The sequence below is a fragment of the Neophocaena asiaeorientalis genome, unplaced genomic scaffold (assembly GCF_003031525.2).
Source record: "Neophocaena asiaeorientalis asiaeorientalis breed wild unplaced genomic scaffold, Neophocaena_asiaeorientalis_V1.1 scaffold155, whole genome shotgun sequence".
Taxonomy (NCBI): Eukaryota; Metazoa; Chordata; class Mammalia; order Artiodactyla; family Phocoenidae; genus Neophocaena; species Neophocaena asiaeorientalis.
In genome coordinates, this window is record NW_020173040.1 from 2,532,182 (window position 1) to 2,548,625 (window position 16,444).

At 51.0% G+C, this 16,444-nt stretch overlaps 1 protein-coding gene across 1 annotated transcript in view; it reads right to left on the reverse strand.

The window, feature by feature from the left end:
- The window catches only part of PCSK6 (proprotein convertase subtilisin/kexin type 6), a 144,519-nt gene extending 130,747 nt beyond the window's left edge, over nt 1–13,772 (reverse strand). The window contains exons 1-2 of the mRNA XM_024742731.1: nt 13,761–13,772; nt 12,212–12,316 (exon numbers count right to left, since the gene is read on the reverse strand). Coding sequence (XP_024598499.1) covers nt 12,212–12,316; nt 13,761–13,772 — 117 coding nt within the window. The remainder of the gene's footprint in view (nt 1–12,211; nt 12,317–13,760) is intronic.
- Between the last annotated feature and the right edge of the window lie 2,672 nt (nt 13,773–16,444).

A 16,444-nucleotide genomic window follows, 5' to 3' on the forward strand; every position in this document is an offset into this window, starting at 1 on the left:
TATTTCCTAACCTGCTAGGCAACCTGTTGTGAAGTACAGTGGTAGGCAAGCCACTGACAGCTCCAAGCTCCCAGGATGCTCCCGTCCACCTTGCCTGGCTGACTCACTACCCATTTTACCGGCACCAGTGCCTTCCAACTATGGTGCCCACCAGGCTTTACTTCCTGTCCCAGAGGAGGTGAACCCTCCTCTTCCAAGCCTGAGTAGGTGACTCCCCCGAATCAGGCAGGTGACATGGGGAAGCATGTTGCCAGAAGTCACAAAACAATCCCCTAGTGGGATAAAAGAGTGAGGGCACCTGGTCTCCAGTCGCTCCTGGGCTCTGGGTAAGAACCCAACTTAACACACAGTTCTGAGCGTTGGCTGTGATGGCCCAGGGCCCACGGCAGAGTTGGAGGCTCTCCTTGTGGCGTGGTCCCGGGGCAGCCCTCTCCCCTGAGACAGGTCATTGTAAGACTCTGAGAGACAGCCAGGCACGGTAGGCCAATGGAACTGGATATAACAAATTACTCGCCAGGTCTGTGGAGATAGATTCACAGGTGACCTCCCAGTCACAGAGGCTGACTCAGCCAGTGGTCACTTGGTCAGAGTCTGCTCCCCGTCTCCTCTCTCCAGGCTCCAGCCACTGCCTTGCTTCTCACCCAACTCCAGGAATGGGCGGGGGCTCCTGGATCCCATCATCCTGGCCTTTTCCAGATTTGCCCTGATGTCTCTGGAGAGCACGGCCCCCGTGGTCCCTTATTCGCTCACCAAAGCTGCACTGAGTCTCGCTGTGTGTCCGGCGCTAGGTTCTAGGAATATGAGTATGAGTGCAAATACCACTGGTTCCCATCCAGGACCAAGGCCCCTGTCCTACCCTCCAGCTCAGACCCAGAGCTCTGCTTCAGGGGCCCCTCAGGTTGGAACTCAGAGCCAGCTGGCCTCTCCGGGAAGGTCAGGGGTGCCGATGACCCAAATCCAAGTGCCTGAAACTTTAGCTTTCCCAAAGGGCACCCTCATCATGAACAGTGATGCTCTTTATGACAAAGGAACACACAGTTCAGGATCCCTAAGGCCGTGTCACTCGTGGAATTCATTCTTCTGCAGAGCTCACAAACAGACGGTGAGCTGGAACTGACCAATCACAAGTACTGAAATTGAAACTGTGATTTAAAAACTTCCAACTAACAAAAGCCGAGGACCAGATGGCTTCACAGGCGAATTCTATCATTTAGAGAAGAGTTAACACCTATCCTTCCGAAGCTATTCCAAAAAACTGCAGAGGAAGGAATACAAGCGGTGAGCTGGTGGTGATGGGGAGAGTCAGGCTGGGAGGGGGCCAGACTGTGATGTTCTTCCTGTGATTACCTCTATGAGGAGAAGCAACCTGAGATGCTCAGGAGAACTGGCAGTACGCTTCCTCCCCTGAGAGGGCTCGTGCAAGAGGAAAGTCGTCATATTTTGCTGGCAGCCTGCCCGGCTGTCACTTTACACTGTAGCTTCGTTCATGCTCTGCTCATCAGATCCCTCAGAACTCCTTGAGGAGGTGTTCAGACCTTCTCTTGGTGAAAAAGGCAGGGGGCAGACAGCGGTACACACTGTCTGTCTTTCAAGGCCATAGGAATATACTTGGAAGGTAAGTCCTAAACCCGGGTAAGCCTGCAAATGAGTGGGCCTGGGGCACGTTAAAATACACATTGCGACTAAGCGTGCGTGGTAAGAGCTGAGCTTCTTAGGAAGTCTTTTTAGGAAGAGAACCAATCACTCTGCAAAGCCTTCAGATCACTGGAGTGAAGGAAGGGAAAATATCGCTGAGAAGAAAGGCCCTGCTCATTCCACATCACTCTCTTTAGGTTTTGTAGAGAGTTGACTGGTGGCCTCCCAAAAGGTACATTCACCCAGAACCAGTGAATGTGGCCTCCCTTGGGAAAAGGGTCTTTGAACATGTAATTAAGTTAAAGCTCTGGTGATGTGGTCATGCTGTGCCCTAAATCCAATGACAAGTGTCCTTACAAAGGACAGGCAAAGGGAGGTTGAGACACAGGAGGAGGAGGCCTTGTGAAGACAGATTCCACAAGCTGAGGAGCAACTGGAGCCAGGAGCTGGAAGAGGCAAGGAAGGACGCTCCCTGAGAGCCCTCAGAGGGACCACTGCCCTGCCGACACCTTAGCTTCAGACTTGTGGACTCCAGACTGTGAGATAATGCATCTCTGTTGTTTTAAGCCACCCAGTTGTTGGTCATTTGTTACAGCCACCCTGGGAGACTGATACAGGTTTAAATCACAGCCTTGATCAGGGTTAAGATTTTAAATGTTTGAGAATCCATGAGGCTGTCCTGCTAAACGGAGGATCCAGAGGCCCCCAGAGGACGGGCTGAGGCTGCAGGAAAAGCACTGGAGCGGGGGTGGGACTCAAGGCAGCAGCTCTTACCCAAAATTTTATTTCTTTTAATTTCATGCAGGATCTTTGCTGTGACATGTGGGATCTTTTCAGTTGCGGCATGCAAACTCTTAGTTGCGGCATGTGGGATCTAGTTCCCTGGCCAGGGATCGAACCTGGGCCCCCTGCATTGGGAACGTGTAGTCTTAGCCACTGGACCACCAGGGAAGTCCCCCAGTATCTGAAAAACCAGAACAGAATGGCCGTCCCAGTGTACCCAGCTCTGGCTGGCAGCCTCACCCACACAAGCCTGCAGCCCCCACCCTAACGGCTCTCCCCTGCACATCTCAGGGCCCTGGACACCCCCCCCCGCCGTTCTCTGAAACTAAAGCTGGCCCAAAGTGGGTCCTGCCCCCTATACCCAGGTCCCTCTCACCCTCCTGATTCTCCTAACTCATCAGCACTAAAGCCCACCTGTCCCCCAAGTCAGAACAAAGCTGGGATCCTCTCCAACACGAGTGTCACACATTCCATCTCCTCAAGGGGTCAGGATCCCATCCCCAAGATTCACCATGGCAACGATCCCCTGACATTTGGATAGTCACGTGACTCTTGGGGTGTCCCTGCCCCATGACCGATGCATGATGCGGTCTGACCCCCAACCAGGGCCTCCTCCAGCCCCGCCTCTCATCCCCCTGGCACCCCCCACCCGCAGGCCTGACTCTCACGGTGCCCCTTCACTGGGCCAGCTTACTTGTGTTCCACTTTAACCCTCCCCACCCTGGCATCTTTCCCTGACACCCAGGGAGGCCAGGGTGGCCCCCCGGGCTCCCGTGCCCCCACAGGTGTGTGCGTGGTGACGCTGCCTCCACCCCAGGACATGGACACCATCTGTTCAGAAGCCCACTTTCCCCCAGAGGGAGGGATGCGTCTCAGTCACGCTTGTTTCTCCAGCTCTCAGCCAACACCTGCCTGTAACAGGGACCTGCTCGGCAAAGATCTGCTGGACTAAAGTCCTGTCCTCCTTCTTCCTGAAAAGGCAAATTGAAAGCTGACGCTGCAAAGTTAGGTGTGTCTCTGCCAGGGGCGAGGGGCTTCCCTGACCTGACTTGTCCGGCACGGACCGCAGCCGTGGTCGGATGTGTTCAGGGTCGGTGTGACTACCCTCTGCTCCCCACTGGCCTGTGCGGACAACGTGGACTGTGTTTCACGCACCACTATACTTCTGTGTGCCAGGAGATGCACAGTATACAGAGGAGTTCACTAAATGCTCCCTGAACGAAGGAATGAAGTTAAATGAATACACTTCAGATATAAAATATGTTATAACCACAGTCAGACTTTCAGAAACACTTTGGAGTAGACAGTGCGACTGGGTTTTCATGACCCCCAGGTGACCTCGGTGGACTTTTTGTGGAAGATCAGTGATTCTGGACAAGAGCAAGTTTGTCACCTGCAACCCCAGCTCAACACAGAGTCTCTCTCCTGGGCAAACCTCTATAAACCTGTATAAAGTGTCTTGACCTCTTCAAAGTCATATTTTGAAGGTGGGACTTCACTCTGACCCTCTTCCTTTTATCCATTTTCTGTATGTTTCCCGTTAAACATTCTTGTCACGAAGACTTTATCATCTTCTCATGGTGAGATGAAGAGCAACGCTTTCTTTTGGAGGCAATGTTTCCTCCAGCTTTCTTCTTGAGAAGTCAAATTAAAATTCGGTATCTGTTGAATGTCGCTCTGTAGATAAGAGGAAGTAAACTTAAAAGATGCTAGAGGGGCTTCCCTGGTGGTGCAGTGGATAAGACTGCGCTCCCAATGCAGGGGGCCCAGGTTCAATCCCTGACCAGGGAACTGGATCCCATTTGCATGCCACAACTAAGGAGTCCTGGAGCCTCAACTAAGGAGCCCACTTGCCGCAACTAAGACCTGGTGCAACCAAATAAATAAATAAATATTTTTTTAAAAAAAGAATGTTAATAAACTATTCCCTTAAAAAACTTTATGTTTTAAAAATATAAAAAGATTCTTAGAAAGAAGTCATGTAAACGAGCAGGATCCCAATCAGCACTGCCGGTCGTATAGCTGTCCGAGCGTCGTCTAGGCAGGCGCGCCTTGGGCAGCCCCAGCCGCATCCTCTTCCCGGGGCCACGGGCACGCTGCCAGAACAGAAGGCAGCCTGGCACATCAGTCCTGGGTTCAACAAGCGCAAAAGGGGGTTGCTGTCACGTTATTTTCAAGTTTCCTCCTATGAGCCAAGGCCACCAGAGAGAGCATGAATGACCCCTGCATTCCACCCAAAGCCACCACACGCCTACGCTCTGCCCTAAAGCCGTCGACCTCTAACGGGCTCCACCAGGCTCGGGAAGCCCCAGGGCACCTTTAGGAGCTGGCAGGTCCTAGAAGGGGCTCCAGGGGCTTTACTCTGAGAGGGAGCTAAGGCAACAAAGGCTGTTCTCCGAGATCCTCGTCCCCATACCCTCCAGATCTCCACCGGTGCGAGGGGAAGAGCAGTGCGTTCTATTTAGGGTTCGTGTTCATGCACAGCTGTGTCCAGGGCAAGGGAGACAGCTCTGGCCAGCTTCCCCTTTTCTTTTCTCCTTATCTTCATCAAAGGACATTTCATTCTGTCACTGTGTTAGGACAGGGATTCCCTCCACCGTTTGCTGTGACAGAGGCAGCCCTGCCTGCAGATCAGGGCAAATCCTTGGAAGATGTCAGAGGCCAGACCCCCAAGTGTCCAGGGGCCCCCAGATCCTCAGGCCTCTTCCAGGAGAGAACAGTGCAGCGGGAGCATGGGGGAAGGTCAACCTTTGACCCCGTCCTCTGTGCCTCAGCCTCCAGCTGAGGGAGGGGCCGAACCAGCCCATTTCTGTGACCCCTGCACTCAGCAGCCTGGACCCTTACATCTCAAGTCCCGTCAACACCGACTGCTCTCAACAACTGTCCCAACACGTGTTGGGTCAACTTTCCACCAGCTGAAGAGCACTGAGAAGTTAACTCGCCAAGTGAGGATTCAAAGAAAGGAAAATAATCCTCCCTGACAAGTGCGCGTCACCTTACAGTTTGCAAGGTGGTCCTTCTCTCAGGACAGGCAATGGTTCAGGCACGTAGGAGCTGAGTGGTAGCCAAGCTGGGGACTTCCTGCCTGGGGCCCAGAGATCCTAGAGGATGGAAGGGCAGGCTTACGTCCCAGGAACCCCCAGAAGCTGTATGCAGAGCAGCGTGGACATGAGCACATGACTCCTTTTCTCCTCTGGAGAGAGAGAATGTCCACAACTTCCATCAGCTTTGCAGAGGGGCCTGTGATTCCGACATGGGTAAGAAGCATAGGACTCAGCCGGGCTCGTGGAGGTGGCAAGTGGACTGGGGTCCGACTCCATACGAGGATTGATACTCCCACGCTTACCTTCCTGGGGCAGAGGGCACCAGCCCCACAAGTGAGTGATGGTTAAACAGCCTCGTTAGATCATGTCTCAGGGAGACGCTTGAGCCCTCCTGAGGGTACCACCTGGGGTGGGGAGGAGATGCCGGGTTGCTACGGAAATCCGTGAGTCAGGGCAGTAGAAGAGGCAGAGGAGAAGGAAGACGAACCAAAAATATAAAAGCTGATCTAACTCAGCCTAGAAGACCTCCCCCTCCTCCTCCCACATCACAGAGGCAAGCGGGGGACCCAGGCCTGTCCCCCCTTCCTCAACAGGCCACTTCTCGAATTCGTTCCACCCAAGCTGAACTACACGGGCCAAAAGGTGACCACTTACAGCTGGTGAGAGCTGGCACCACTCCTCCTGCTAATACTGGGAAACATGAATGGACTTCGGGAAATCAGGGCTCTGACGGGAAGCACCGCATCCCCGAGAATCACCTGCCTCCACTCACACAGGACAGACAGGCGGCCGAAGGAGCCCTGCTCTCCACGGTCACCAGCCAGACGCTGGTCAGCACACTGCCCGGCTGGCCCCACGTCCGTCATTCTGCAGCCTGATGAATTCAAGCCCTCTTCAAGGCTTCTGTCACAATTTAACCAAGGCCACAAGATACTTCTAAAGTCCTTTAGGTAAAAAGAAGTTGATGAGCAAATGGTAACAGATACAACTTGCTACGTGAACCTACTCCCTGAAAACTCAGATCTGTTCCAATAAACACTGACTAAGGGTCCGTCTGCTATTTACTGGGTAGCCTGCCGGACCTGGAGTGAAAGCAAGTGAGGGCAGCCCTGGCCCTGGAGAACGTGACACCCCCCGGCACAAGGCGGGCTGTGTGCATCTCATCCCGAGCTCCCCCCGCCCCCTATCCCCCTGCCTCTCACGGCTTCTGCCCGGCCTCGCGCTGCAGGCCTCCTGGAACCACCTACAGCTCCCACCAGCCGCGTCCCTGGTCCCTGTCATTACTGGATCCCCAGCAAATGAAACCCCCCCTCGCTCCCATCTGGGCCTGCGGTCCTGGCACTGTCTCCAAGGCAGCCAGGAAACAGACGTTACAGGAACAAAGTGGGGGCCCGAGAGCCGATGGATGGGCTCCTTACCACCCTCAAGGCGCTGGGAACCTCAGGGAGGGGGACGCCCAAGTGACCACTAAACCCTTTAAGATGGTACGTCCCCTGCAGCAGCGGGCAGCTGCGAACACGGCCAGACGCACTCTGGCCCTGTCACTTCCGTGCTGGGACAAGATCTGAACAACCATGACCCCTCCGCTCCTGGAGTCCCTGGGGAAGGCAGATGCTGAGGGGACCTCACAGACCCAGAGCGCTGACACCCAACTGCTAGGAGCAGCCGCTGAGCCAGCTCCCGGTGGCGGGGATGCACAGGCCGAGACCAGAGAGAGACACAGGGGTAGCCAGTATATGCAAAGGCTGCGCAGGGGGAAAGGGCAAATGTCATCCGACGAGGATCTTAAAGGCCAGCGTGGCGGGGGTCCAGGGGCCACAGGGAGGCCAGACCAAGGGGGACCTGGGCAGGGCATTCCCAGGGGCGGTGGCACCATGACAGGCGTGTTTCATAGGCTCCCTCGGGACAGTGGAGAGCAGACTGGTGTAGGGCAAGGATGCCCACAGCTGGCCAGTGAGAGGGGCCGTGCAGCGTCCAGGTGCCAGAGGACAGGCCTGGGGCACGGGCTGCATGGGTGGTGGACGGAGGGTGGGGGAACGGGCATGGGGGAGGGGGCGGCTTCTCTGTGAGACAGAGGTGCGGTCAGGGATGGTCACTCAGCTTTGGGATGTGGTGACTGTGAGACATCTTGGAGGCATCTAAGTGGAAGCCTCAAGCCTGCCGGTGAAATCATAAAGCACCATCTTTTAAAGCCTATTTGAAAATTCTAACTGCTTACCAACTGGTAGCGTCCAGTTCACTAGACCCAGCAGGGCTGTGCTGAAATGTGAAGAGACGGCTGAAGCCCTGCTGTCCCCACGCGGGCGAACCTGTCGGGCCCCGTGTGGCAGCCCACCCTCCCCCCAGCCCATCTTGCAGTTCATCAACCCCCAGATCAATGTGGTCACTTCCTGTCTACGTGCTGGTATTTGCCAAGAACTTTTTGTTTGTTTGCACTCCAAATGGCTCTAGCACACAAGACTGTCAGATAAAATTCCCTCTGTGGTTAATGGAAAGATCTGCTTAAACGTTGCATCACTGCTGGAAAAAAAAAACCTGAGCTCTGATTACACTCTGGGGCAAAGTCCCATCCTACAAAACAGAATGCCCACTCCAGCCCTGGAAATCAGTTTCCAGATCCTGAGCACTGAAGGACTGAAACAAAGCGTCAACCCGAAGCCTCCCACCAGCCCGGAAGGAGCCACCGAGGGCCCCCCTAATAACATCTTTATCCTCCCATTTCCGTCATCTGTCTGGCTGAGCACGCAAGGGAAGGGCTGAACCAGAGTCACCATTCTAAAATGTAAGGGCTGGAAGATGCAGCAGCAATGTCGAACTATAAGCCAGCTTGGAACGTAATCAGAACAAGTAATTTTTAAAAAATTTGGGAGCCCTTACAGCTATTGGCTGGTGCTTCAGTAACATCCACCCTTCTCCCGACTTTTGGCAAAAGAACAAGTTAAAAACAAATGCCCTCAGTTGGCTTAAATGACAGCCCTTGGAAAAACCCAGTGACTGATACTGCACCCTGAGAACAGTTGGGCTGTTCTCCGAAGGAGAGGGCTGGTCCACAAACCTCTTCGAGCAAAATGGCCCTTTCCAAAGGTGGTGAAAAACATCAAGTAAAGGTGATTAAGAATGGAAGGAAAACAACCGCACGATGCTGGTACGAGATCGGAGCAAAGAGATGCTTAATAAATGTGTGTGCACGTGTGGCTGGAGTCTTAAATCTTCCCTCCCGATCGTGTGTTGTTTCCATTTCGTTCCACAAATGTACACTCTATCAGCTTTCACACGAAGTAGGGGTGGATTGTAAATTCCATCACTTATCAAAGCAATTTTATACAATAGGGACTGGAGCTAATTAAAATAAAATACCATCTGCATTCGATTGAGCTTTATCCTAAACCCTATAACATTCATCTCCAGTTTGGTCATTCAAACACGACAGCAACTGCATTCCGATGACTCTGAATAATATTAAATCATCTTTCCCTTTCTCAATAATATTAATTACACAACTCTCCAATAGAGAGGGTGACACAAAAATGATTTGCTCATGTGGGAAAATGTCCTGGTGCTGCAGGACAAGGTAACACTAAACACTTTTGTAAAATAGCTAATTTTACCCAATATTTCACTGGAACGACCAGGTAGAGTAAATATTAGAGTGACAGCTAATTGATTTGGTTTGCATTAAAACTAGACTGATTTAAACAGAGGCATTTCAGTTACAATTCTGAATTTGTATTCGGAATTGGGTTCCGATGTCTATGTGCGTTCCCTGAGGCTAAGCATTTAATTAGAACTGTAGGAAACAATCAGCCAATCACGTGGGAGTCGCAGGCGGTGCTGGAATCTGAGGGCTGTTTACCTTTTCTCTCTTTCCTCTTTATTGGCAGGATGGTCTGATAGCGGCCCTGCCAGGAGCTTATTAAGAAGCGCTGTACAAAAGGGATTCTTATTTGAAAAACTTAACTGCCATAGCCTTTGGAAGTCTCTCCTTCCTGCTCTTTCCTTCAAGGACACAGCTGATGACCGGAATACCCTGCCCTCAGACCCAGACTGAATGCCATACTTTGAACCCACCCACAATGCCCAAGCCCATCATCTCAGATGCCTTGGAGGAGGCTGGCTGGGGCCCGCCCGGAATTCTCCTCAGCCGGACGCTCGGGCTGCCGTGTCCTGCTCCGCTGGTGCTGACAGAGCGGAGACCCGCTGGGCGGGCATCTCTGCATCCCCTGGGGCACAGGGCCTCACACCCAGCAGGTGCATAATTAATATTTTTGGAAGGAAGGATGGAGGAGTTGAGCTGAATACCTTTAAGGGTTTTAAAATTTAGTCACTAAAAAAGAGTGGGGGGGCCCTAAAACACAGATTACTTCTAACTAATAGAAATAGTTCTAACAATTGAGAAGCTGCTTCATTCTCCAAAATCCCTCAGGAAATGAGACAGGCTGGGACCTGGGACCTGGGACCCTTTGCCGCAGTGCTTGCACCTGGACAGACATCTCCTCAAGCAACAAAATACAAAGAAACTATGAGGGACTAAAAAAGTAACTGCATGCGTGCACAGTTGGGGCAATTTAGGGACAGCAAGATACAAAAAGACCGAAAACCCAACTGCCACTTCTGAAGAGCGGGGAGCAAAAGCAGGGATCAGGAGCAAACGCAGGGTACTATGCGTGCCCCCTGCATTCACCACCACCTAAGCCACCCCTCTGGCCCGAATTCTGGACACACCCCCTACCCTTGCCCCATATAAGGAACAGGCTCAGCCCCCATCAGGGAGCTAGCAAGGGCACCTGTTGTTCGTTCCCACTCCCCTCTGCTGCAGCGGGGGCCCCAATAAAGCCTTGCCTGAACTTCTTGTCTGGCCTTTTATCAATTTCTTTTGATTAGGAGGCTAAGAACCCTCGTCAGTGACAGAAAGGGGACCAAGAAACCCACTGTCCCATCCTCTTCTCATTGCACATCTCTACAGGGCTGGGGGCGGGCAGGGGCTCCCCACAGGAGCCCTCACTGTGACTCCCTCTGCGGGAATGATAACTCCGAAGACTTTGGACAGAGAACAAGTATGCCGTCCTCACAAGACAGACCACTGCTTGCTTAAGAGAAATTGTGCAGGGCACTGCAGCAACTCCCTTCCTAGCTTAGAAACGTCTCTGCACTCTGACAGGTGACTGGTCACTGCGAACCTCAGCCCCCCACCCCGCCTCCCCCGACCCCGCAGCCGCATAGAACCCACATGTCTTTGGTGACGGGCTAGGCACTCTGCACTCAGCTCTACGGTGATTCGGGTCTGCTGGCCCTTCTCCAGTGACCCCATACTGTGGGAATGAGCTACTACCACCTGGCTTTGCTTCTGAGAGGAAAAAAAAATACACCAGCCCCTTTGAAAAGCATTCCCTCAAGCTATGAAGGAAGAATGGGATTAGCACAATATTTGCTATCTATCTCCCTCAGTCTGTCTACCCACCCACACTTCCATCCATCCATCCTTCTACCCACCTATAAAATGAATTCAGAACCATACACTACATGTCTACCTTGTCAGAGTCCAACTGCACGAATTAGTTTCACAGGGACCACTTCCTCATGTTCTTAAAACCAGACCACCACAAGGTCATGTCCTGGAGAAATGTTTTAGGTACAGTTCTCAGGGATACACCATCGCTCCCACTACCCCCAGCTCCGCCAACACAAAAGTATCCACGATTATCAGTGGGGTGGCTTAGGACAACACCAAGGCCAATTTTCCCAAGGAAACTTTATTATCCACGTTCTCTGGGGATCACTGAAGGAGTGACACGTGCCAGCTTTGGAGCCCAAGTGAACATTTCACACATTGCTTTTAAGAGAAGGTGATTTCCATGTTCTAAAACTACGATTTACCAATGGCCTCATTTCTTTGTTGGGGCTGCTACTGCTTCTCACTTGAACTTCACTGTCCCTCACAGTGCTCAATGCCCTGTGACATATCACGTGTTCTTCTATAGACTGTCAGCCCCACCAGCCACTCTGACAGCCCTGCTGTGGACACAGCGTGACACATCGCAGGTATTCCAAAGTCACCTGGTGAATGAATGAAGTCATCAAAGGCTCACTTGACCATCTGACATTTTTCCTCTTACCAAGTGTTGATTGATATTTGTCAAATATTAATCTAAAATCTATGCAGAAAGTATAATTAACCACCCAATAAATATGAACTATACTGAAAATGTCAGCCTCTTTTCAAATTACATTTGTTTTCATCTCAGAGATCACAGGAATTTTTAAGGAAAAAAGAGTTGTATTTACTTCCCAGGTTTTTAAGTTCACGGTAACCATTAAGATATGTGTATGACAATCACAAAAACATCCACTTGTCCAAATTCTAATTTCATTATTAAAACGCTAGCTTGAAATGCATAGCCTTTATGGGTAAGATTCACATATTTATCTCCTCTGACTTCTGTGTATTTTGTTGATTTTTAAAGATTTAAAATATTAGATCTATAGTCATTTGATTGTTACTTCAAACCGAAGTCAAGAATTTAAATTCCCAAGTCTCCCAAGGAACCCGAATATTTGGAGCCTTTAGATGGTCTGATATGTAGCTGCACATCTTTCTTGTTTTATTCCAAGTGGATATGGAAAACTAAAGGCTATCTAGAATCCCATTAAAATCCAGACTCAGGCATTTTCAGAACCACAGACCCAAACAATAAGCAAACAATACTCTAGGCCCTCAAAAAGCATCCTGCACAGGGAGCAGAGATTTGTACCTGGGGGTCCATCCTGAGGAAGGTGTGAGGGCCTCTGCTACTCAAGGTTGATCTTTTAAAGGTTTTGCTATGATAAAAGTGGTAGTAATCTTCCAGGTTTCCGATCTGCAAAACAAGAAGCAGGATATCACCAGTCAATACAGTCTTTCAAAATTCTGCATCCCACAAACATCCTCCTCTGAGAGGCTCATCCTGCTCCCAAAGGAAACATACCCTTCGTTACACTTCCCCACTCAAGTCTCTGGCAGACTCAGCGTCTGTGAACACGAAGGCCGATTCAGAGACTCCTTTTGGATAAACAACACTAGGTAGTATTTTCCAATGAAGCACACACTCCCCAAATCTTGCGATGAGGTCATATCATTTAAAGTTTGTATTATCTTGGCCAAGTTTTTTAGACATGAATTAATGTTCATTTAGGGTCAAGCATGCCTGAAGTAGCTAAGTTAGTGTCAAGTCAGGTCTACACCAAAATATTCATTTATAAACAAACTCCATCCTTTCCACCCCATGGGTAAACTAAAATATCTAAGAATGAACATTCACTCTCAAGTGCGACAAGGGAGCCAAGGCAAACACTCGGCCTCATCTGCTTGGGGATTGCGGAAAGGTCAGCTGAGAACATCCAAGCCCCCAGGGTGTCCCAGTTTTCTGCCAGCAGTGGTTTGTCAGGACAGATTTCAGCCTGAGGCCTGGAGGGGACGTGGAGGGGCGGTGAATGTGGCCCTCTGATGGGCTGCTCCCGCTGGCCACTCCCCGCAGCACCGACTTGCTCTTGTATCTCACGACCCTGGAGCATAAGGACACTGTTCTCAGAAGACCTGCTTCTCGTTCTAACTTCCACTGGTTGTTGAAAAAAGCTGGTTGGTCACCATCCTTGACAGCAGAGCTTTCTAACTGAAGAGGAGAGCTTTCTGACCGAATACTATATAGACTCTCACGCTGCCCTTCTCAGGCTAAACCATCCTAGTTTCTTTTCCAGTGTCTGATTAAAGAGTGAATTTAGGGTGAATTGTCCTCTAGAGCAGTTAGATGTGATGATGAGCCTAGGTTTCCAGTCAGATAGACCTAATCCAAGCCCTGCCCACTCCCTTCACCGCCAATGATCGTGTGATATCAGGCAAGATTCACCTCCTGCAAATCTCAACTCCTCACGTGTAAAATGGGGATAAAACTACTTACCCCATGCAGTTGTTTAAGTAGGACTAACGTCCACCCAATTCACCAAGATCTTCTACTCACAGACATTGCATCTGCTACAAGATATCCCCAGCAGAGTGGACCGGCCCAGGCAGAGACCTGGAGGGACGTGGAGATTCTGAGTGGCCATTTCCACATCTTTCCACAAGAAGATCAAGCAGGTATCTACAGAGAGAGCCCACTTTACTATAGCCTTCAGTGCTCAGTGCCAGAAAGCCTGGCAGTCTGGATGCATCCTGTTCTTGAGCTTCTAGAGACACCCACTTGTCCTTGAAATAAAGAACGTCCTTGTTCACTTAAGCTTGCTCCAGGGTGTTTCTGTCGCTTACAAGCACAGAACAGTGAATACCATGATGGTCATGAGGGTAAGCAGGTATCATCTGTACAGTGCCTAGTTTAGTGCCTTGAACCTAGTGGGTGTTCGAGAAATCCTGGCTGTATCGAGAGCTGGGATTCTCTCTCTGGCTCTTCTCCAAGGCTCCTTCAATCCTTCACTGGGTCTAGGACAGACCTCAACTCAACCATTCCTGCTGGGTGACCTGAGCTTCAGACCCTCCATGAGTCTTAGTTTCCTTGTGAGAAAACTACTACTTTTAAGGGCTGCTTCAAGACTCTCTCTCTCTATATATGTACAGAGTCAGGTACAGCTCTTCATATATAAAGAGCCAGCTGAGTGCCCAGCAGGCAGTAAGTGCTCTATACACAGTTTTCTGCAATTATGATTCTCAGTTCATCTTCTACCTCAAGACACTGCTCTACCATCATAAACCTCATTATTCCTGCCCTATTTTGCACAAAAGCACTTTTTTCCCTCCTCCTACAGTTAACTGCTCACTTCTTCAACAAAGTTAATTGTTATGTATGTCAAAGGGCTCCTCCTAGAACAAGCCAGAGCTGTTATTTAGCAATAATGGAGTCTTAACTTACAGCAATGTTTAATCAGCATGTTTGCTTATAAGCTGCTACCTTCCCTGGGAGATGTTTCACAACTTTTGGTCTTTTAACTCCAGGTATTCAAGTCAATTTCCACTGAGGGACATGGAGAAACTAAGAGTTGAATCAAATTTGCTGGCAAGGGGATGGATTAATTGAAGAGCTGCTTACCCTAAGCAGACCCATGTCAGGGTAGCCCTGGAAGCCATTCAGGGCAACACCTAGCCTCAGAGCAGCCAAGCCTCTCTTCAAAGGCCAGTCCCAAGGCCATCCAGGCCCCTGCCTCTGCCCCTATGCAGCCACATCCCGAGCAATGGCTCAGAGGGTCTGAGCTGACGGGAGTCACTCTCTTTGAGTAATTCAAGGGAAGAACAGATGGTTCTCACAGTCCTGACCCAGCCAACTGCCCCTGAGGGCAGCAACGGCCAATGCCACATCTGTTTGGAAGTTTATATCCAGCCCAGCATGGAGGCTGAGGGTCTGGGTTAGGGTTAGGATCTGGGGAGGGTAAGGGTCTGGGTTAGGGTTAGGTGCAGGGCAGAAGGGGACGCCAGCCAAGGCCCCCCTCCTGCCCAGCTGCAGGAAAAGCTGGAATCTGACTCAGGAAAAAAGGGGAGGGAGTTGGGTCACTGGTTATTCAGGAATCTGGAAGCGGCCGTCCAGATCCCCCTGAGATTTTGTGCACCTCCATCCACCCTCTGCCCCTCCAGAAGCCGGTGTGAGAGCATGGGGAGAGACACCTTCCTTCCTTGAAACCAAAGATTTGAATGTCAGGCAAACATAGGCCTGACAGGGCACGGGACCGAAAGGGCTGCCTGACGCTGGAATGACTGCAAGGGTAGGAAAAGGAAGGAAGGAGGAAGACAGGGCCCAGGTGCTCAGGAGGGAATCCAGATACTGTGAGAGGCCTGGGCACCCTCTGCAGCTTGGATGAACATAATAGCCCGAAGCCTGTGGCTACACTGTGTGGTTAACAAGTACTAACTCATTCAGAGCAGTGGCGGGCAGACGATGGCCTATGGGCCAAATCTGGTCTACGTTCTGGTTTTTTACTAAGTTTTAAAATTGTGGTAAAATAGACATAACACTGATGATTGTAACAATGATTAAGCGTATAGTTCGGGGGCACTGGGCACGTTCGCTCTGTCATGTAACCGTCACCACCTTCACCTCCGGAATCTTTTCATCTTCCCAAACTGAAACTGTCCCCGTTAAACACGAGCTCCCCTCCCCCCTCTCCCAGCCCCGGGCGCCCACCATCTGCTTCTTGTTTCTGGGAATCTGACAACTCTAGCTGTCTCAGCAGGATCATTTGCCCTTTTGTGACTGGCTTGTTTCCCTTAACATGATGTCCTCGAGGTTCACCCATGCTGTAGCAGGTGTCAGAATTTCCTTCCTTTCTCAGGCTGAATCATATTCCATTGTGTGTACAAGTCACAGGTCGTTCATCTGTTCATCCACTGATGGGCACTTCGGTTGCCTCTACCTTCTGACTACTGTGAATCACGCTGCTCTGAGCACGTAGGCAAGTATCAGTCTATGACCCTGCATTCCATTCTTTTGGACATACACACAACTCCTGTGTTTATCAATAAAGCTTTACTGGGGCACAGCCACCAGCGTTCACTTACCTTCTGCCCACAACTGCTCTCATACTGCGACGCCAGAGTTGAGTGGTGGCTACAGAGACCCTCCGGCCCCCACGCCTAGGACGTGTCACGTGTGGACTTTACAGAAAATGTCTGCCAACCTGCGACTTATAGCATTTGCTGCTGAGTGTGTCTAGGGAGTCCACCAAAGTCTCTGAGGTTGGACATGGTTTCTCTAAGGGCTGGGGACCACCAGTCCACACACCGAGGGGCTCTGTTTAAAAACACAAGTGCAGCTGCAAGGCCAGCGCCTTCGGCATCTTACCTAGTCACTGAGCTGCCCTTTCTCCAAGCACCATCCTTGTCTGATGCCCCCCAGGTCACTCCTGTCTGTCTGACTCACGCTGCACTGCCCTCTGCCCAGCTCGTCCCCTGGCATCAGGCCTGGGTCAGGAATATGAGGTTTCCGAGACGGGCAGAAGGTTGGAAAGGATCAAGGGATGGCACAGCA